The 23959-nt window shown below is 39.9% G+C and overlaps 1 protein-coding gene across 1 annotated transcript in view; it reads right to left on the reverse strand.

The window, feature by feature from the left end:
- Window positions 1-1206: 1206 nt before the first annotated feature.
- LOC125486782 (high affinity cAMP-specific and IBMX-insensitive 3',5'-cyclic phosphodiesterase 8B-like) overlaps window positions 1207-23959 on the reverse strand; it is a 67030-nt gene continuing 44277 nt past the window's right edge. Inside the window, exons 2-8 of the mRNA XM_048615770.1 lie at window positions 15430-15486; window positions 10935-11125; window positions 9656-9715; window positions 5872-5929; window positions 2216-2304; window positions 1689-1767; window positions 1207-1215 (exon numbers count right to left, since the gene is read on the reverse strand). Coding sequence (XP_048471727.1) covers window positions 1207-1215; window positions 1689-1767; window positions 2216-2304; window positions 5872-5929; window positions 9656-9715; window positions 10935-11125; window positions 15430-15486 — 543 coding nt within the window. The remainder of the gene's footprint in view (window positions 1216-1688; window positions 1768-2215; window positions 2305-5871; window positions 5930-9655; window positions 9716-10934; window positions 11126-15429; window positions 15487-23959) is intronic.

Genomic DNA, 23959 nt, shown 5'->3' on the forward strand with positions numbered 1-23959 from the left:
CTACCTAGGAAATAAAATCATAGGAGATCTAAAACTTGTCATCTCATCCTACCTCTCACAAGTAAGTGGCAGCAGGACCAGGCACAGTTTCTGTCACTGCATTTCATGAAGGATGTGATTACACTCAGGGTACAGATGAGATTTAGAGGAATATTGCCGAACAGAAAGATTAGCCAGGAGGAAAGTTTGGATAATTCGAGGCTTTTTTGCTTGGAGCAGAGAAGGCCGAAAATAATTTTGAATACCTGAATTAAATTATGAGCAAACTAGAGACTCAGATAGGAAGAACCTATTTCTCTTAGAGGTCAATAATCATGAGGATAGTGTTTAAAATGACACAGTTAGAAGGATCAGAGACAAGTTGGAAATAAATAAATCACTCACTCAGTGGGCAGTCCAGGTCTGGAAGACACTGCCTGAAACACAAGTTGTATCACTGACAGCCACTTGCTGAGGTATGTCTTTTGGGATACATCGCAATAATATGTTAGCACTAGTATGTTGATTTCAGCTTTTACTGCATGTCGTTTAACACTTCAGGGCAAAATGATGTTAATAATTATAAAAGCTTCCAATTGCCTTACACCATCAACATGGTGTGAAAGTGTACCTCAATGTGCTTGCATTAAAGGTAGCCCTTTTAGGGCACAGATGTGGGGAATTTTATTCTCAGAAGGTTGTGCAATTTTGGGACAATCTGCATCAGAAGGTGGGGTCAATGAATATTTTTAAAGTGGAGGGAGGTATGTTCTTATTAGGCAAGGGACTTGAAGGTTATCAGGGATAGATGAGAACATGGAATTTTAGTCAGACCAGCCATAACCTTACTGAATGGGGAGCGGTCTTGAAGGGCTGAATAGCCTACTTTTACTCCTAATTTAATGTTTGCATGAAAGGATGGAGGGAGAAACTGACAAAATATACCTGGAAACATACTTGAAGTGCTGTAACGTACGTTATGGACCAAGAGGTGGAAATTGCATTGGGATGCATAGCACTTTTTGTTGGGAGATGCATTAAATGGCCTCATTTGCAATGCACATTTCTAATAGCATTGAAATTATTAACTAAACAAACTTTTCTTTAGTCATTGAGGGAAGAATGATACACAGGATACTTTGAAAAAATTTGAACTCAGTTTGAACGGTCTGGTGGATTTTTTAGCAATATTCTAAACCACTGGAAGAGTCAGGCACATGACTGTTATTACCTGACCTGTAAAAATAAAAAAGTCACCCAATTATGAAACAGCAGTTCTTTAATGCTGCTCTGGGGTTGTCTGCCAGATTGATTTCATACCTCCCGAAATACAGTTTTCATGTTGCCAGTGCAGAAGTCCAAACACTAGTTTGGTGCGAAGATAATGACGACCTCCACTCTGCCAGGTGACTTCATCACTATCTAGCTCTGATGAAATATCTCTGATCTGAAACTTACAATTCTATTTCTGAATAATGCTGTGAGATCTATTTAGTAGTGAACAATTTGTTTGGATTGCAGGTATCAGCAGTATTTGTCTTTGGTTTTAATGAACTCATCAGAATGTTGATTTGAATGCTGCCTTTTATAGTCTATTTTGAATGTAAAATTGAAAACAGAAAACTAATGCAATATAGTGACTGAAGTATTGAATTATTTGCTGGTTTATCAAGCTTGGGGTGAGGAGGTGAAATTATTAAATAACAAACCTGAATAATATTATCTTCACTCGTGATTTCTATTAATTCTTGACTTTGCTCCAAAGCTGTGATGATTGCACTACATGCCCTGAGAGACAGAGACACAAATGATGCTATTAAAGCTACACAGCAGTGAGCAGTTCATGCTGCATGCAACTTGTGTAAGCATCTCACTGAATCCATACAGTACACAGTATTTCCAAAGCAAAAAAGGGATAAAAAATATTTTTCTTTTAACGCTGACCTTCTATTATTCTTTAAAACATCAAAGGTGAACTTCACGCACATTTTGATATTAAAACAAGCTCTGACCATCAACCTGGGCATTGTTTTTGGTGATGAGATTTGTTGACCAATTATACACTCAAAGATCTGAACGAAATGGGCTGAATGGGAACTGTGGGGATTTCCCAGAAACCTGATATGAATGACAAACCTTTACACACTAAATCGGACTGAATTATTAAAGTAACACTCGTGCATACTATCCAACCCAAACAGCCCATGGAATAAGTTAATGAAGCAACTTGAAATACCTTAGCTTGAACTGTGCACGCACTTCTCCAAATTCCAGCTGGATCAGTTCATTGTAACAGGCAATGATACTGGGATTTTCAATGTACCACTGTAGAAACAAACAACATATCAACAGTGGCACTGCAGAAGCAAATACCAAATATTTCACAAGGCAAGTTAAATTAGCTAGCCAGGATAATAACAGCCCCATCCAGGATCCCAGAAAGAAAGAACGTGGAAAGTTATGAGGAAAGACTAAAGAAACAAGGGCATCCTTCAGTAGCTGAGCGGAAATTGAACAGGTTCAATATTAGGGAAAATTATTGCATAAATTGATAAAAGGCTATTTCTATTGTTTATAGAGTTGTGATTACAGACCAGGTCCTGCAAGCAAAGGGAATTAGTTGAAGCAATGGGTCTTTAACTGAAGACAAGCTTGGGGACATCATTCCCCGATGCATCCTCCATGGCAATGCTTAACCACATTCACTTGTAAAGCAGTCCACATCCTGGTTCTCTTGCAGTATAAACTGTTACTCCCTTTGAAATTTGGTCCATATGTACAGCTTCCACTGCATTTCTCTTCTTCAGAAATGTTCAAGGTCTGTTATCTAGCAATTATTTGCAAAAATGAATGATGAAAATAATGGCAGAGAGCAATTTTTTTCTAAAAAAGCTTATTTAGAAAGGGTCATTCAGACACAAACTATGGGTAAGAAGAATGGATGTATATTTGAAAAAGTATTAAAACAAGACTGGGAAAGCAGAGCGAAATTGGACTAAATGAAAACGATTCGAGTTCAGACCCAGAAACACACAAGAACGAAAGGAAGACACTTTGTGAATAATCCTACATTCTCATCTCCACACCAAAAACTTTCAGTCCTCTTAAAAAAAAATTTTTCTGATGCTCTTGACCCCAATGATGTTATTTGTTCTTTATTCTTATGTACTCTCCTTATGTTAAGGAAACATTATTACTAATTTCTCTTCCAACAAACCTATCAAGAACTCTTATCTGGCCAATTAGATAGTTAGAACGATCCAGATTTCTCTAAAGGAAATAAAGGACTTGTACAGCAAATAATAGGTTTTTTTTCTACCCATATTCTTAAGAGCAGATGAAGGCCGTTCAGCCCATTAAGCCTGCTATGCCATTCTATAAGATCATGGCTGATGTTTGTGGCACCAACTTTCCTGTCTGCTGCTCATACTGGACTCCCTCGTCCATCATAAATCTATTTAACTCAGCCTTGAACAAATTCAACAAGCCATTCATCACTGTTTATTTTTGGAAAAGAGGATTTTCTCAGGGAAAAATAATCTAAATCTCCACCTTGAAAGAGAGTGACCTCTTATTTTTAAAAGCACCTCCCTTAACTTTAGTCTTCCCTAAAAAGAGAGAAAACATCCTCCTGGGATTCACATCATTCAGGTTCCCCGGGATCTTTTTTGTTCCAATAAGGTCAACTATCTCTTCTAAACTCTTATAGGGCACAGGCCCAAACTGCTTAACCTGGTTTCACAAGATAAGTCCTTCTTCCCAGTTACAACTTGAGTGATCTGTTGCTGAACTGCTTCAATTGCAATTTTATTCTTCCCAATTTATACCCTCCAATCAAGCTAATGCAATCACATTTGTAATAGCAGCGTAACCAAATTCTGCGCTGACGGATTCAGAGACTTATTGACACTCCCTAGATATCTATCCTACCAACATGCAATACAACTGCTCCATTTAACACATTTTCTCCTTGTGGCTCATTACTCGGAAACCAGTGATTTTACAGTCATTGAAGAGACAGCCAGTATTAGGCAGAAAATACATTTCATTTTTAAGACAGCATACGGGGTCTCCCCATCGATTATCTTCAGTACAGTTTTGAGGCTATTTTGCATCTCCTTCCCTACAATACAACACCCTTTATAATGCTATCTATAAATAGCCAAATCAGAGAAAAGGGGCTGAAGGGTCTCCCACTGAGCTCTAAAATTAATTTAATGCAAATTGAAGAAAAAGGAAGAAATGTGGTTTCAAGGTCTCGATAAGGCGCTCTCAATCAGAATTTAAAATAATTATTTTTAAAAAGACTGAGTGCCATGACAGAGATGAATCATCAGCTGATTATTTCCAAGAGGTTCTTCACTTCTTGTTCAGCTCTCCCATATTGAATGATTGGATGATTGTCACTTGCATTTTACAGTAATACAATAAAATATAGTGAAAAGCTTCAACAGTCACCACAATCCAGTGCCATTTTGAATAGTTTAAGAATAAAAAGGACAAAATATATAACTGAAAGAATGACCTGAGCCAACTCACGAATGACACCTGCACCGCTGCCCGCGCCAGACCCACCAATGTAGGAGTCGCCACTCCTTAGATGCCATCTCTTTGCCTCTGGGCCCACCTCCCGCACACCATTGCCGATGCTAATTCTGGGTCCCGTGTGGAATCTATACTTGCCCTGCAACCAGGAGTCCCCAGCTCTGTTGCCACGAGTCCCGGCTCTGGGCATACCATGCTACCACTGCCTCAGCTGCCACCTTGCCAATGCCAGGACACTCGCTCTGGGCCCACTGCAACCAGGAGTCCCTGGCTCCACAACCAGGCCAACGCTGACTCGCCAAGAGTCCCACTCTGGTCACCCTCCCCAGAGATGCTGAATTGCTAGCGCTGCCATCCCAAAACATCTGCTGCCACCTGCAATCAGTGGAGGTGCTTTGCTGCTACTGCCAGCTCCGAATACCAGGAGGACATGCTTGCTTCTGCTCCAGTCGCCATGAGGAGTTGCATCAGCTGTTACCTCCGAGTGCTGAGAGGAGCTGCCACTCTGCACATGGCCCACTCTAGGTGCCACACTGATTTTGCTGACTAACCTGCCACTAAAGGTACCAAACAAAAACAAAAGTAAAGGAAAAAAGAAAAAAAGGAAAAAAAAAGAAAGCAAACAGGAACGGAAGAGCCGGCACACAGCCCTGCCACTCAAAGATCCTGCAGGTCTCTGGCAACAGTCACACAAGAGACAGAAACAAATTGGTGCCACATCCTCAGTTCTTCTGTACAACAGAAACATTTTGTGTACAACAACTGAGGGCAGGAGTGGAGCAAACTGGTCATGGCAAACGCAAATGGAAACGAGATACAGCACAACAAATGCAACAGATAAATCAGCACAGGGAGACTGAAAAAGGAGCCAAAAGTAACAAAGGAAACAACGTGTAAGGAACAAATCAAAATGTGCAACACAATAAACGTATAATGGGTAGGAACATTACACAGAATCTCAATGATCTAACTGAAAGACTTAGAAATTAAATTTTGACACATGAAGCTGGATTACACTCAACTATTGTAATCTCAGTTTAAAAAAACTATTGCCCAAGTTAACAAATCCTCATCAGTGCAGCTGTTAGAAACAAGGGTCCTCATTGAGCTTTTAAGAAAGCTTTTAAAGGAATCCCCACTGCAGGCCCAATACATGATCAGGATCATTTATACCTTTTGTTTTGCATTGAAAACTAATCTAGTGATCAGAAGCACGAGTGCTGTTTAAAGGATTTGCAATTCCCATAGCTGGGATCAATCACCCCATCCCGCTGAAAGCCAGTAACCTCCCCGTGCTCACAATCAGCAGCCAAAACCTACTAAAATATAGAAAAGTAAGCAACCTACCCGTGAGAAGCCTGCAGCAATCAGTGGCATCACGGAACTCTCCTTATGATCCCCTTGTCTAAGATGCAACAACAATGCATTTGCAAAATTAACAATGGTTTTGAAAAAAGTATCAATCATGACAATCTGCTTTAAAATGCAAATCTATGGGGATTGGTAGATTGTTATAACTCTCAATTAAAAGCAAATAACTTCTCTTGTAATACATTAGATCTTTATTTAGTCACAATAGCTACATCTTGTATTTACATAGATTCTTTCACATCCTTGGGACTTCATTGCTAAAATGCTGTGAAGTGGTTTTTGAGAAGTGGTTTTTGTTTTTGTTTAGGTCAATTATGTCGCTAATCTGCATACAAACAGCATTGACAAAAATATGCTGATATTGCAATCCATTTGAAATAATGGCTATTTACCATTTACATTTCTAATGACTGATGGGAGAAAATGCACTGGGAATCAAGCTGCAATATTCCACAATCTGTGCCAAAAGTGGACATGTTTTACTTAAATCACAAAAATTAGTTTTGCTTTAACACTGTCATCTAGAAAACGAGTGACTTAGACCAAGTCTTTCTTGATAAACTCAAAAGTAATACATTCATGAAATCTCAAAAACACATTCATATAGATAGAGGACACAACATTGCTTGGAGATGGATTATCACTCAGGATAAAATAAGCAAAAAGGCAACATCTATGTAGGTCAAGGGTTCAAGTGCAGAAGATAGAATGGGTTGATTTCTCTCAGCTCCTTTGATTGCCTGTCAATTACATCCAATTGCTATCATTCACAGGGAAAAGGAAGATGTTCAGACAGGAAACAGAGACCCTGATATTTGAAACTTGCAGAATTCCCAAACACTTCCTTGGGAGAAAGAACAAATCCCTTTCCTTGCAAATCACTTTAGTGTATTCCAAAAGAAGCAACTTGGTCCAAAAGTTGTTGTTATGCAATGGACAGCATAGACATTTCAGGGTTTTCCCAAGTCCAATAAACAAAGTAATAAAACTCATTTTTCTCTCTCTTTAAAAGGTTTGGTTTGTATTTTCCAAAGTCAACTGACTTTCGTAGACAGAGGCAATCCCCAGTTCTCTGTGGCCTTTTGAGTTCAAATCTTCCATTTCCCAAAAATGTGTTTCATGCATATACACTCAGAAATCTACTTCTGCACAAACTTTAGAATTATTTCCCTTACTTCATATACTTAACTCTTCTTCCTTCCTGAAATACCTTGCTTCACAGATCTCTGTATTAAAACACACCTGTCACAAGACACTATTTCTTAGAATTAAGCAAACTGCTCTCCAATCCTATTTCTTTGCCCCTTAAATTGACGCTGCCACCCCATCTTTTTCTGCTTCCTTAGCATTCCTGAACACCTTTAACAGGAATATTTATTGCCTGGTTCTGTCCTCCTTTAAAGGAAGTTTCTTTTATGGCAGTATTGCTCCATTCCCGCTTAACTATCTGTTTGCATTTTACCAACTCTATTCATCATGCTTTGATCATTTCCCTACAGACATTGTAAACTTAATTTCAACTTTATTATTTTTCGCTAACCTAATTCCACATAAAACCTATTTCTTACTCTAGTGTTAAAGGTCTTCCCAATTCTTTGTGCATCTTTTATCCTGGATCTCAAATCCCTCTCAAATTAATTAAATATTCCCCCAAGAGCACTATGTCTGGTGTCTCGAGTTGTGAAAGCTGGCAATATCTAATTAACATCCTTGTCATTTCCTTACTCCCCAGTAATTTCTCATGCTTCTACACCCAAAAGACTTCTTTTCACTATGGCTAATATCTTCTTTTTAGTGTACAAATACTTGTTAAAAGTACTGTAAACAGCCTTCACACTACTTGCTCAGTTTACCCTTGTATTCTAACTTTATCTATATCTTGGCAATGTTTTGCTCATTTTTTTTTTTAAAGCTCCTCCAACGCTCAAGCTTACTACTCCAATTGGCAACATTGCATTCCTGCTCTGTTAATGCAATACCATCTTCAAATTCTCTAGCCGTAGGTGAACTGCTTTTCCAGTTAAGCTTTTATTCCTCCAGGAAATGCTTACTTGTTGAGAATTATGAATTATATAAAATGTTTTGCATTGATTATCTACCATCATAATTTTAAAGCCAATTTACCAAATGCCTCAGCCAACCTGTCTTGCATATTCATCAAAACTAGTTTTGGATACAGCTATGAATTCTGAAATTTGATTATATTAAGATCACCGTGCCCCAGGATCTTTTACTTTAAAAGAATATTACCTGCAAAATCACTCAAGTCTATATAAAATATCCAGTCCCTAGTTTACTCTAGACATTGCTATGAAAACATTTTATATTTAGCATTGATTAGAAGACTTAAAGTTTCAAGGATTATGGTAAAATTGTTTCACATCAAATTTTGTGGAAATGACCAGGTGATTTCTTTTAAAAATAGTCACTGAAACCTAATTCTGGATGATGGAGATTTTATTTAAACAAGGCTTCCTGCAAAGTGAATGGCAGGTGGTAATGACTTACTTTGCTGTAGACCTTGCTGGGGCTGGTTTTGAACAGCGATTGGCTTGGAGATCTTGTTTTATTTTGTTCAGTTGCTAAGAACAAGCTGTCTAGCTGATCTATTTCTGAAAAGAAAACCCTCAACATCCGTTCAGGATGAAACCTTTGGATATTTTGAGAGAATGCTTGAAAGAAAACCTTTAGACTGTATTTCCTCAGCAAGCTGTGTCTGCATGACTTCGTGCAAGTTTAGTGATTTGGCTGTACATGGCAAAACATCAGATCAATGAGGAACATTCTACACTTTATCCTCTGGCTTTCAAGTATAACCCACAGCCAGCTTTCTTTTCTCCCCTATTTCAGAAAACAAAATTTCTGCATAGAAATCTATACATTTTTAACTCGCTTCTTGAAGTGTGCACATATTTGCATATGATTTGCAGATATTTAGAAGTATAAACATTTATTCTTCTATATTGACTGTGTATGCTAACCACCTGCATCATCAGTAATGAAGTTTTGTTTTGGTAACACATGGTGTTTAAGAAATCTGATTAATTGATTTTTTGTTCAAACCTGGTATAGATAAGGTATTTTAATTGGTCATCTTGGTAACTGGAAGGAGGATTATTTTTATTTCAGGTTGTGATCTGTGGAGTAGTGAGATTGTAATCCTCCAACCTCTGCCAGAGCAACATATTACTCTACAAAACAGACCTGAATATGTTCCATGAACTTGCTTTCAAAGTTACTTTTGTCAGTTTGATCTGCGAAGCTTGCATGAAGATTAGAATTGCCCAGGACTATTACATTACCCTCTGTTACATGCTCTTTTAATTTTCGAGTTTACACTTTGTCCAGCAATGTTGTTACAGATAGATTTGTATACTAAGGTTTGATAGTGATATTCAAATTCAAAAGCGTTTGATAATGAGAGTCAGGAGAAACTAGTTTTCAATAGGAAAAGAGCTTTTGGAATTTGGAATGCATGGGCGAGTGATAGAAGTATATTCCATCACAACTTTCAAAGAGGAATCAAGTAAAACAAAACTGCAGGACTGAGAAGCAGTAGATATGTGGAACTAAACAAAACATTTTCAAAGAACCAGCAACTGAATAATGGGTTAAACCGCCATCTCCAAACTGTTCTAACATTCTATGTATTATGGAGCATTAAGAATTTATACCACCTCCTTGGTTACGAAGTCTGAACCAGTTACTTTAATGAAGAATGCCTTTCTTTCAGCTCCTTTTCAAAAATTAAAATACTTACGGTCGTTTTGCAACAGCAACAATGACAGCATTTTCCGACGATTTTGTTGCTCTGATGGATCTACAAGCAATGGGCACATATATATTATCATATACAACAGAGACAGTGTGCAGATGAACAGAATCACAGTTGCACTGGACCACAGAAGTGGATGTCCAGTCATTAATAGAAGTAATAGTATGATTACTTGATTCTAAGGAAACTTTAATAATGCACAAAAAAAACCTGAAAATTTTTCATATCAAGCAAACCAACCTCTCTTTCCATGACTCATGTCTCTCAGACTTGCATGAATACGCGCGCGCACACACACACGCTACAGCGATTAAAAAGGTTATGAAAAGATGAACCAGTATTACACATCCGGTGAAAGGAACACATCTGTATTCCTGCAGATAAAAGTTTCAGTTTTGGGAAACACTTCATTCTAACAACAGAGCAAAATGTGCTAAGCAGCATCACAGGCTTTAAATAAAGAAATATCAGAAGTGAATTTAAATTTTAAAATTTAAAACAAAAGTATTTTCAAGCTATAACATTCTGGTGTTTGGAATTCAACAACTTATTCAGAATCAGAAGAATCGAACAGCTTTGAATTGGTGGCAGCAGGAATGATCCTGCATAAAGTGCTGAGTTCACGAATGATGAGCAATATCATGCATACAGTTTCTAAGTATTTGTCATGTAAGAGTGAGACAGTCACAGCCTATCAACCATCTTATTAAACATAGAGACAAATATTCTAGAAAGACATTCTGTTTCTCTCGAAGAGAAAAAAGGTAGATTAATCAATCACTATATTAGAGATTTAAAGTCAATTCACCAAGTGCAATTATCCAAAGTATTAAATGGTCTTCTCTCTTTTCAATTCCCAGAGGACTGATGCACATATCCAACATTTGTTAACTTTCCCTTCACCTGTTGCATTATTTAAATGCCAAAAGATTTCTCAAAGAGATGAAATTATTTCTGTAGCTGCCTGTTGATGTGTGACCCTAAACACAAATACTCATGAGGAAAGTGCTCAGCAGGATACCAAATACAAGTCAGAAACAAAATACTGGAAGTACTCACAGCAGGTGGAGAGAGAAACGGTTAACTTTCAGTTTGATGACCTTTCATTAGAATGTGAATATTTTCAGCATTTTTATTGCCATTTCAAATTTCCATCATCACATTACTTTGCTTTAGTAGTTGAACCAAAATCTGATAGCTGGCATCACCATCGTGAAACTTATTGGGCATAGCATGAATCAATTGAAACAGTGCAGCAACTCACCGACATAGTGCCTCTGCATCAAAATATGTGGAATGTCTATTATCTATGACGATGATCTCATGATTCTTGTCTAAGAAACATTCCAGTGCAGCCTCTGGTGTCTGTGCCATATTGCACTTGTACCCTGCCCTGTCACATGCCCACCAGAATCCAGCACTCTGGCTATCTTCCTTGGCAAACACTAGAAGTACCTGGGGAAGAGAAAATAATTCACAATGAAGCACTTTAACCGATCTGAAGTGAATGGCAATTCCAAAATTGGAGAGAAGAGTGGATGTTGCAAGTATTTCAACATCTAAAATAAAATCAGAAGGAAAGAAATTTAAAATGGCACAAATTTACACTGAATTGTCAAATTCAGACCTCTCAAGAAATTACTGCTTTAAAAATTTCACATTTTTCTGCCAACTCGGAAACAACTTGCACTCTGGTCTTCTAACAGCTAGGTCCAGTGAAGGAGCTAATATACTGTTCCCATCCACTGGGTCCTGCTCTCCTCATCGAGATCAACACAGGTCTGAGAACAGCAGGATGGAATGGCACAAGAGGTTTAATTGTGTTTCCTAACATGCAGTGATACCTTCCAGTTAACTATACATAGCACCAATTATCAGTTTTACATTACTACTTTAAAGTTAGTTGCAAGTGTCATTTGGCTGTATTTAAATGCTGCTTTCACTCAAGTCTCCATGTTCAAAGCCTAATCAAAGCAAAAAGTCTCTGGCTCACTCCAGCACAAATCAGACAAATAACTGAGACCATTACCAGGAATGTAACTTGGCCGAGTTTCAAAACTTTTACACATGGTTTGCATTCAAGTTAGCAATTCATCTTTTTACCTAAAATACAACAACAACTTGACCAAAATGTTGAAGTAACCTAACTAGATAAACTGGCCATGTGAATATAAGTTGTCATCCTAGTAAGGTGATCTGATCTTAAATACCTGTACAACGGCCATGTATAAACAGATCCTACAAAGCTAAACGAATCAGTAACACTTCTGTTCAGTTCAAATACTGTTTGACCCACAGATAAAGCCATAGGTAAATAAGCCACTACCCATTTATTTAATCAAGACAGCAGCAAATATTTTATGCAAAATGAGTTCAACTTCTAAAGCTGAGCTGCTAAGTACTAGCCAGACATAGCAGCTTTCAGTTGTTACATATTTTAAGAAGCTGAGACAGTTAGATTCAATTGCTGAATGAATGGGGCACTCTGGGCTTCAGTTTCATGCATAACACTGTTCACTATACATACAGCAGGAAGAAATGTATGGTCCAGATCATTAAACCTATCATGGGGACAGTTGAGTTACTATATCAGACATCAAAGTGAAGTACACCTGGATCAATTCATTATTTTTCCCCAGTGACAACAAATAGCAGTCATTTTACTACAATATTTATAAAATTAGAGGGACCATGAATTTGAAGTCCTGGTCACGTACTCATGCTGAACTTCAGGCAGAGTCTCAGATTCCTTCAATGGAATTCAAACAAGAGTACCAAATTTCAGAGCACTGGAGGTGACCAATTTTGACAACCTCCAGCTGCTCAATACAAAGCTTTAGTGCAGGAAGGCTGACCCTCTGCACATTTCTGAGCCATGCTGGGAGGATGGGGCAGGGGGGGTGGAGTGGGTTTGCTTCGCTTCAGAGATCCAGGCCCCTCCTTAACTCAATGCCCCCAGCCAGACTTTATGAACTCTTTCTTATCACAGGTGACCTTGGATGGCACATATTGTTCCAAGGATATCAACATTGGACTACTGGACTCCCTGCAATAGCCAAGGGGTCACAGGCAATCACCTACATGTCTTCTCTGATCACACAGAACCTGCCATGCCTTAATACTTTAACCCATAAAGCGTTGAACACAATTCCCTAGCATTCATTGCTAATTTACCTGTTGCTAATATGTGCATAATTGCATGGTTTTGGTTTCCACATGCAAGCAGGATATACTTGCCTTCGATACAGTTTATCAAAAGTCTATTTGACTTGTCACTGGGATGAAAGTGCTGTCCTATGAGAAGAGATTGATGTAGAACGAGTGTATACTCTTGATAATTTAGGAGAATATGGGGTGGTCTCATTGCAACATGAAAGATGGCAAAAGGCTTGACGAGATAGAACCTGGGAGATCATTCCATCCACACCCCCAGCTGGAGAATCTGAAACTCTATCCCCAAGTCTCATGATGAACAGCCAACCATTTCTTATTGAGATGAGAAATTTTTGTTCAGATTTTTTCTTAGAAATTAGCTTCCTCAGAAGTGTATGGATCCTGAAGTCAAAATCAAGAGTGTTTTGGATTCTAAGGGAATCAAAGGATATTTGTGTCACACAGGCAATGATTACATTAACAAAATAATTGAATCTGACTCAAAGATTCAACAACATTACTGTTGCTGAATTCCCCACTTGCATCACCCCAAGGGTTAGCATTGACTAGAAACTGAACAGGAGTAGATACTTTCTAATCAACCTGCTCAGAAATGTTATGACAAACCTTTGCAACATGTGAGGGGTGAACCCAGGTCACCTGGCTCAGAGGCAGGGTTACTCCCACCAGACGAGGCATATGAAATGCTGGCTTCAAAAGCAGGTGAGAAGTTGGGAATCCTGCAGCAAGTAACTTACATCCCATCTTCCTAAAACCAGTCCACCATCTACAAGGCGTAAGTCAGGAGTGTGATGGAATACTCTCCACTTGCAAGCAGCTCACTTGATTGGCACTAGCCAGCACATTAAACATTCACTTCCTCCACCACCAGCACACAACTGCTACAGAGTACCATATGCAAGGTTACCAGTTGTTACTTGCAAAGGCTCTTTCAACTTCACCTTCCAAACCTGCAATCGCTTGGAGGGGAACGTGCAGATAGCAGTATTCATTCCAAGGCCCACATCATCCTGACTTCAAGCTATACACCTGTTTTCACACTGGACCACATTTCAAGGTGGAAACTCACCATCTTTTCAAAGGTAATCAGGGGAAGCAATTCATTCCAGCCTTGCCAGTCACACCCACATCACACTAATAATTATAAAAAAGGTAAATCCTAACCCTATTGCATTTATACAAATAGAACGGATATAAAAAGGTATTCCTGATGAGAATGAAGGGCATACTACAGTTGTTATTGTCGATGTTGCATTATTCTTCTTTGCAATTAAGATGTTGGAATCTCTCATATTTTTAAATTTTATAATACATAAAAATGTAGCCAATTTTTAGCTGCACTCCCATTTTCACCAGTCCTCAGAAGCCTTTAGGTCTTATTTTTATTCCCCTGAGGTGCCAGCTAGAGCAAATGGAGCTGAACTTCCAATTCTTCAAAGACAATTATTCCTGGATCTCTCCGGCAAAATCCCCAGATTGAGCTTCAGAAGTGTCAAAGTTCAGTGGGATATCTCACTACTTGGACACAAATACCTGCAAATAAGTTCTGCAGAAAACAGCAACATGTACTGTCCCTAACACAAATACCCTGCTTTCCAATCCCTGCACTTTCAAATGGGAGCTCAAATCAATCACAAACTTGCAGAGGTTCTGCATTAAAGTCAAAAACTAAGTCAGTCACTTTGTCCAGGTGATATTTAATGCAAGAGGAAACAGCCCACACAAAATCTCAAATCAAAAATAAAATAAATCTTCCACTTTTTAACCTCAAAACTGATTTTAGTTGGAGTGCATTGATCACAACAATCAACATGTACTATCTATGCATAGAAGACAAGAAGAAATTACAGAATGCTGTTTATGGACACCATGCAATAAATCGCTTATATCAAATCAATCTGGATTATTGAATAATTAAACAAACTTGCAATCAGCATTGTGCAGGGCTGGATGAACACAGCAGGCCAAGCAGCATCATAGGAGCAGAGAGGCTGACGTTTCGGGCCTAGACCCTTCATCAGAAAAGGGGGAGGGGAAGGGGGTTTTGAAATAAATAGGGAGAGAGTGGGAGGCGGATAGAAGAGGGATAGAGGAGAGGATAGGTGGAGAGGAAACAAACAGGTCGAAGAGGCGGGGATGGGGCCAGGAAAGGTGAGTGTAGGTAGGGAGTTAGGAAGGGGATAGGTCAGTCCAGGGAGGACGGACAGGTCAAGGGGGTGGGATGAGGTTGGTCGGTAGGAGATGGAGGTGCGGCTTGGGGTGGGAGGAGGGGATAGGTGGGAGGAAGAACAGGTTAGGGAGGCAGGGACGAGTTGGACTGGTTTTGGGATGCGGTGGGGGGAGGGGAGATTTTGAAACTTGTGAAATCCACATTGATACCATTGGGCTGCAGGGTTCCCAAGCGGAATATGAGTTGCTGTTCCTGCAACCTTCGGGTGGCATCGTTGTGGTCAGCATTACTGTACTTTCTAATGCTATTCTGGAAATTCTAACCCATAATAGATCAGGCTACTTTGTTCTAAACAAAGCTCTGGGATGGAGTCAGATTTCAACTTCAGAAGCATATTCCTCTGCACTGTTCATACCTGAATGGGATCCTGGTGGATCTTCATTGGTCCAAACTGAACCTCAGTCACCGCTCCCTGCAGAGAAAAGAAAACACAAATTAAAATTACAAACATACTCATTTTATATACAGTTGCACATTTACAACAGATGTGTAGTGATTATAATAAGGTCAGCCAGGTGGACCTCATCGAATGCGAGTTCCTTGATTGGGGCTGTTAATCCGGTCCAATCAGGGAGCCCTGGCTGATAGATTACAAACAGGAGTGTTAGAGGTTCCGTTCACTCTGAGGGCTGGCTCGGGGGAAGCCGGATCAGTATCAAGGACATGTAAATAAAGAATGACTTGGTGACGGCAGACCAACCTCTATGGAATTCTCAAGATGCTGGCCTTTAATCTTTCCATGTGGGGACCAGACATAAAATCTAGGCAACAGGGAGAGAGAGCGATCAAGTTGCTTTTGGAAAGCTTAGGAAAAAAAGTTCTGTCCCTGGATCTTTTACAGCTGAAACGGGTACTGTTCCATTAACTGAGGTGCCCAAGGAAGTCGGTTCAGCCCCAGGCATGGAGTGCAGCATCTTAGCCTTACTTAAATTCCACCCGCAGCTGGACAAGAACTCATTTATTTTGAATCTACGTTGCTCAAATCCACTCCGCCACTTCTCATCCACTCATGGAGGAGAAGGAGGGGGACTTTACTCAGGGAAAAGGTTGTTGGGATCTAGTACACATCAGTCGAAAATGGAAGCACACAAATTCAAACCAAAATCATTGATAAATTACAACATCTCATTTGCCCACATAAGTGTGCTCACGCCCTGATCATGGAGTGCACAAAGCTACAGCAGAAATGTACAGAACTGCATCAAAATACTCAATTGCAAATATTTGGTTAAAATGCATACTCAAACATAAGTTAAGACAATTGCAAAACATAGGTTTACACAAAGACTGAATTATAAATACTTTCTTTTTGAAAATAGTCTGAACAGATTTATTTTGATCTTTAAATGAAAGCCAGTCCATGTCAGTGACTACTGAAAGTTCCTGAAGCAAAATATTTCAGATACTGGAAATCTAAAAAACGAAAAATGCTGAAAACACTTTACAGATGCTGTCCGACCTGGTGAGAGAGAAACAGAGTTCATGCTACAAGTTTACACCCTTTCCTTTAATGAAGAGTCAGTCACAGGCCTGAAGTATCTTTCTCCCTCCGTGGATGTGAAACCTGAATATTTCCAACAATGTTTTTTAAATAGAGGATTACAGACTAACTTTCATCTATACCATCAAAAAGGGCACTCAGTCAATTTTTACATAATTCAAATTTACTCAAACTGAATTAAAACTCAGATTGAAGCCACATGTTCCACAGAAACTAGATAGAGTGTTACCATTATCCATTTCATCATGCCTGTATTCCCAGAATGACCCAAAACAGTCAGAATATACACTGTCGTTGGAAAAGCCACAAAGTTACTAGCCTGGTGATATCTTAACATGGGTCTGCAACATGACATCATGACACTAACAAGGATAGGTTAAAAGGAGGTTACGGTGAGGATTAAAGAGAAATCATCTGAAGGCCTGACTGGGCATAGGGGTTTTCTGGATGACGTTGAGCCTGACAACACCATCTTGGAAATAAGAACTCCAGAACACCAGTGCATAGTGGACGTTTAGAGAGAGAAGGGTACAAGAAATAATCACGTTGGAATGGACAGCAAGGAGGAGTTCATGAGGCACAGGGGACCGGTGCAGTTTGTCAAAGATGGGGGTGATAGTTGTTCAGGCCTTTGTCTCTTGGGCATATCAGTGTTGCATTAGCTGAGGCTTAGGACAGTTTGAGATGGTAACCGTTTGAAAATTACTTAGTGATGGAGTGCTTCAAGGTTTTAGCAGTACAGGGGAGTGGAAAGTACTAGGCCAGGACGGGCAATGGCCTAGTGGTATTATTGCTAGACTATTAATCTAGAAACCCAGGTAATGTCCTGGGTACCTGGGTTCAAATCTCACCATGGCAGATGGTGAGGTTTGAATTCAATAAAAGTCTGGAATTAGAGTCTAATGATGCCCATGAAGCCATTGACGAAGTTTTCCTGGCCAAACTGATTCACTAATACTTTTTAGGGAAGGAAACTGCCATCCTCACCTGGTCTGGCCTACGTCACTCCAGACTGACAGGGATGTGCTTGACTGTTAACAGCCCTTTGGGGAATTAGGGATAGGCAATAAATGCTGGTCTACCCACATGCTGAGAGTGAATGATTAAAAAACCACTGCAGCTGACCTCAACCGGAATGCTGCAGATGCACAACTGAAAGCAAGGGTTGGCTGAGCAGTCAGAGAGAATTGGCACAATAGTTTACAGCCAGCACCATCAGACTAGAATGGTTAAGACATGGGGAGAGGGGGCAAACTAGGCTGTGCTAGTGTAGGAACTTCACACGGCTTTGCTACATTAAATAAGTGATGAACCAACCCAAACTAATCAGTTCAAATGACATTTTAAAACATTGCCAAACAGACAGCAGAGCGTCACTCACTGACACAGCTGTACACCAAGGTTATTAACCTTTAGTGTTAAACTGCAACACAGCCCTGACCCCCACTGAGTTTGCTCAGCCTGCATGTGTGTTTAAATTCAAATTCCTAGCTGCTAGGGGACTGGCACAGGCCCAGCTGCAATCACTTCATGCAAGAGAAACAGATATTTCCACCATGACCACCAAAACAGGATGTTCAGTGCAATTATCAAGCGATTGGCCTAAGTACAGACAGAATCACAGGCTCTCTACTAATGCTCAGATTCAGCAAATTCAAAGTTCAACACACCTACAAATCTGAGGCATTCTTGGTTTCTGATTGTAATAATAGGTGCACAAGAACAGGAAGCAGCCATTCAGTCCCTCAAACCTTTACCACCTTTAAATCATGGTTAATCTGTATTTAATTCCATTTACTTAGCATGGTTTTGCAACTAATATTTGTTTTAAAAATCTAATCTGAGTCTTTTGGCTTTTAGGTGGAAGATTTGGAGGTCTTGATTTTAGGGCAAGAGTGTATCCTAACATCACCCTGAATGATCTAGCACTAACATTAGGGCTGTTGCAACTTGTTCTGAACTATCTGAGAGGAAACAGCTTTTGTCAATCCATCTCAACTTTTTAATCATTGCTAATACGTCAATGAGATCACACCTGCATTCTGAGAGCCTAGTCTAACACAAACTTTACTTGTAATTTCTCTTTCCAGCTCCATTTCTCTGGTGAATCTATGCCACTCCAAGGTTAATATTCAATTTCTTAGCTTCAGCAGCCAAACCTGAGCACACTCCACATGGGATCTGACTAGTTTTTAACTGAAACAATTTTGACACTTAGTTACAGGACTGCTCATGTAGCCCTGCACCCACCAGCTGTTGTGAGGTTCTTATTCTGCTTGTATCTTCCTTTTACTTTCATAGAATCCCTACAGTGTGGAAACAGGCCCTTCGGCCCAACAAGTCCACACCAACCCTCAGAGCATCCCACTCAGACCCATCCCCCTGTAACCCACCTAATCTACAAATCCCTGAACAGTACGGGCAATTTAGCATGGCCAATCCACCTAGCCTGCACATCTTTGGACTGTGGGAGGAAACCAGAGCAACCGGAGGAAACCCACGCAGACACAGGGCGAACGTGCAAACTCCACACAGACAGTCGCTCAAGAGTGGAATCAAACCCTGGTCCCTGGCGCTGTGAGGCTGTAGTGCTAACTGCTGAGCCACTGTGCCACCCAATCCTGGGGGATCAGTGAGTCTTTACGAGTGGAACTGAGTAATGGTGATGTTTCCTTAAACAAGAACGCCACTCCCCCTCCTTTCTTGCTTCCCCTTATATCTTTCCTATAGCATCTGTGCCCTGCAACATTGTGCTGTTAGTTCTGTCTGTCGCTCAGCCATCTTTCCCTGTCCCATGTTCCCATCCATGCCCTTAGTTCATCTGCCTTACCTGTCAGGTCTCTTGCATTGAAATAAAAGCAGTTTAATTCATCTGTCTTCCCTTGTTTCCTGACATCCTCTTGCCTGCTTTGTCTCTTTAACTTGATCTCTAACTTCTGTACTAGCCTCAACCTTCTCTTTGAAAAACATTTAAATTTAAATTTAAACTGGTCTAAAATCTCACCCGTATTACAAAGACATGACAACTTTTAATACATACAAAATACATACAAGACTACACCACAGAGGTTAACATTTAGTTCAGGGAGAAATTCACATTCAAACCAAAAAAAGATTTACTACATCAATAAAATACAAATAACAAGCTTCTCACTTTATTACAAGATTATTATTACAAGATTATTATTATTACTACTTTTCCTTTTACACAACCAAGCTGGTTACCTTCTGACCACTTCCTTCCAGTTTCAGGTTTTTAAACTTTTGTCAAATCTTTTATAGGAGTGAGATACACAAATTATTTTAAATATACTAGCAAAGTACATAGTCATGATATGGGACTTTGCCTCCAGTCATTTGGAATATGACCAATACATTGTTTGAAGAATCTCCCTTTTAATTCCAATATCCTAGGTTCCAACAGAGAATGATCTACTTCCTTGTGGATTCATTTAACTGTTTGACTGGGTTCCATTCCTTCACTGTGTCAAGATCCTAGAATTCCCTTCTTAATGGCATTGTGGGGCAACCCACTGCAGGTGGACTCCAATGGTTCAAAAAGGCAGCTCACCATCACCCTCTCAAGGGCAACAAATGCTGGCCCAGGCAGCGATACTCATCACACAAATGAAAAAAAAGTTACAGATTCAGCAAAGTTCCACACCCAATTCATCAGTCACTAAAGCCAAGATCCGTGCTCCAGCCCATTCTGCTTTAACCACTGTTCACAGTGCAATCACCACTGAACTGGGGAAACTAAACACAGATCAGCTGACAGTTTTGTCCAACACTGTTCTTTCCACAAGTGTAACCCAAAGTTCCCCATCACGTATTTCCACTTTTCATTGCAGCTCTGATCTTTAACAGTGCTCCCATGAAACTCATTGTTTCCCCAGCTTTTAAACAACCACTTATTAGCCCAAAAGCTGAACACTGGCTTAGAATGTCAAATATTACTTTTGTTCCCATTTGGTGTCCAGTAGCTAGTGTCAAATGGTGTTGCTGCTGATTCCATGCCTAGTGTGAAAAGGGAATAGAAACAAACTAGCACTTGGGGTGGGCATCCTCAGTTAGAACATCAGACAGTGCAGCAGTTTGAAACCTTGTGATTTTAATCCAAGCTTGCTGAAGCCTGCTCACCATCACCAACATTTCCTTCAATTTATTTCAATCTGCCTAGTCCTCTTACTCAACTCCTCATTTATTATAAAGTTCTATTTCCTGCATAAATCTACAGTTTCTATCTCAATGTTATCATTTCAGTCATTTAAACACACGTTTTCTATTCAAACACTTACAGGATATTCTACTTCCTTCCTAACATGTGTCTTTTCCCCTTTCTCTAGATTTCATTCCCAGTTGTGAAGTGTCTGCTCCAAAACATTAAGTTGCCTCCATAAACACTGACTGACCTGAGTTTCCAACGCTTTCTTTTTCCCAAACCAGCAATCTTCAGATAGAACACAGCAAACTCAGCTTGCTGAGCCCACCTTAATGCCCCGAGAGAGGTAGCACGGTACAGACGAAATCATTTACTTACTGTTTGAACTAGCTGAGCCATTGAGGGAGCCGCCATACTCAGTGTTAAATCTCACTGTTCATCAGGATTAAAGCTAGTAGCAGTCAGAAGAATCATACCAGATTTGAACTGTTAGCTCTGTTTCTCTCCACAGACGCTGCCAGATCTGCTGAGTTTCTCCAGCAGTGTGTTTGTCAGTCAGATCTTTGCTTATTTGCAACTTTAAACACACCCACACACTGCACGTGGAATTTATTCCCAATCAACTAAGCAGTGATAAACTTACAGACTGCAAGAAACCTACACTAACGTCACAGCCATTAATCAGCTTGTACAAACACCTCACACAAAGCAATTGGGCACCAACCCCCATCTTCATTGACTACTGAAAGTGAACAAAAAACTCAGGAAAACCAACGCCATGGGGAAACATGCCCAGCTGCAATCAATGGAAATCAAAGCACAGTTCACACACACTGGGTGCCACCAGACTGATGCCAATGCATCAAAATGTACAAGGTAAGGCGAGGCGCGTGAGTGAGATGTGGAGTGACGATAACCAACAACCTGTCCTGAACTTCCCATATAGATGTGACAGTCAAGAAGGCATCACAATGTCTCTTCTTCCTCAGGCAGCTCAGGAAATTTGGAACATCCATGAGGTCCCTCACCAACTTCTACAGATGCACCACTGAAAGCACACTGTCCGGGTGTATAACAGCCTGGTATGGCAACTGCTCTGCCCAGGACCGTAAGAAAGTGGTGTGCACAGCCCAGACATCATGGAAGCCAACTTTCCATCCATGGACTATTTATATGGCTCGCTGCTGCAAAAAGGCGGACAACATCAAAGACCCATTGCACCCTAATGATCTCCTACAACTTCTTCCGTCAGGCAGAAGATACAGAAGCCTGAACACACGCACAAGCAGGTTCAGGAACAGCTTCTTTCTGGCTGTTATCAGACTGTTGATTAAGCTCTAGCCTCAAATAATGCAATCTGTATGCCTCTAAGTCTTTTTGTTCCGTACATCCTTTGCTTACTGTGATCTGCCAGTACTGCTCATAAACAAAGCTTTTCACTGTTTTTCGGTATACGTGACAAAAAAAAAACATCAATAAATCTCACTCAGGACAATTACATGAAGCGGCTGCACCATGTACCTCTGTAATTATCACCTCATTGCTAGGTTACATTCACAACAACCATCATGTATCTAGTTCTTTTTACAACCTCAGGACATCTAAATCACAACCTATTAAGTACTTTTGTAACAATCATTGCAGAAACGTAGTAAACACAGCATTCAATTTACAAACTGCAAGGTTGCACAAACAGCAATTAATTATTGACTAGATCAAATGTTTTCATGAAGATGATCAAGAGATAAATATTGGCCACTGTATCAGAGAACTATCCCATTCCTTATGCTCCGGAAAAGTAGTTAACATAGGAGGATACTACAGCTAATCTTTGCTCCACCTGACATTTTGAAAGTGAAACATTATAAGCATGTACAACCTAATTCAGCCATAATCTGAGTTTCCAATCTAGTGAAGCCCAAGTTAGTGCCCTTCAACCTGCATTCAATTAGACAGCTGCCATACAATTACTAACACAACTTCAAACCAATATTGTGGAACAGTAGTAGTGCGCTGCCTCTGGGTTCAAATCCCACCTCAGGGTGTGACAGTCACGGAGACGCATCATAAGATATCCAAACAGGAGGATTTAAAAGATGATCAACTTCAAAACAATCCAGTGAAACTGAATTTTTTTTATATCTATCCACTAGATACCTCATATTAATACTTCATCCAAAGAATAAAATTTCCTCCTCTCTCCAGGCAATGCTGCATTATTAGATGTACAGGTCTCACACTAGTATGAGTAACTGAAGGCATATTACCTTTAATGGTAGCAAGACAGCAAAACTCAACTAAAACAAGCAGCCATCACCAAGGCTTCTATGCAAAATAGGAAAAAGGAATGAGGTGATAGTTAGAGGGACATGGTTCATCCACCAATTCTGGCCTCTTGCATAGTCATGAGTTTCTTTGGCTGCCTAGGCTCAAAGCTCAAGAATTCTCAATAAATCTCTCCACTTGTCTGCCCCTTTTGAAGCTATTCCTGAAAATTCCATCTTTGTACAAGCTTTTGGCTGTCTTGCTATCTTGTGGTTCAATTGAAATTTTGTTCAACCACGCTCTACTGAGAAATTAAGTCCAGCACACATTGTATATGCCAATTTCTATTCAGTATGATGTAGTTAGTAATATAAAAATTAAAACCAAACCTGGCCACAGTAAAACGAATTCAACAGTAATGGGTTACGTCAATCCCAGTCCTGTATGTAGCATGGGGCAAATTATTCCCATCTGAAATGATTATATGTGCTCAAAACTTAGTGCATGACCAATTATGAGCAGACACAGTGAAGGCACAGTCACAAATGCAGGTCATCCTAGACTTGATTGTAGGAAATGCCAACAGGGTCAATTGAATAACTCTTTAGGTGAATCAAAATCCAGTACAGAAATCACACCTGCAAAGATTTTCCAAATAAGAAGAATTCTGATCAATGGAATTTATAGTCTTGTGATAGCATTTTCAGATTCCTAATAAACCAACATATTAAAAGGAATAAGAGATAGTAGGAACTGCAGATGCTGGAGAATCCGAGACAACAAGGTGCAGGGCTGGATGAACACAGCAGGCCAAGCAGCATCATAGGAGCAGAGAGGCTGACGTTTCGGGCCTAGACCCTTCATCAGAAAAGGGGGAGGGGAAGGGGGTTTTGAAATAAATAGGGAGAGAGTGGGAGGCGGATAGAAGAGGGATAGAGGAGAGGATAGGTGGAGAGG

The sequence above is a fragment of the Rhincodon typus genome, chromosome 33 (assembly GCF_021869965.1).
Source record: "Rhincodon typus isolate 14 chromosome 33, sRhiTyp1.1, whole genome shotgun sequence".
Classification (NCBI taxonomy): Eukaryota; Metazoa; Chordata; class Chondrichthyes; order Orectolobiformes; family Rhincodontidae; genus Rhincodon; species Rhincodon typus.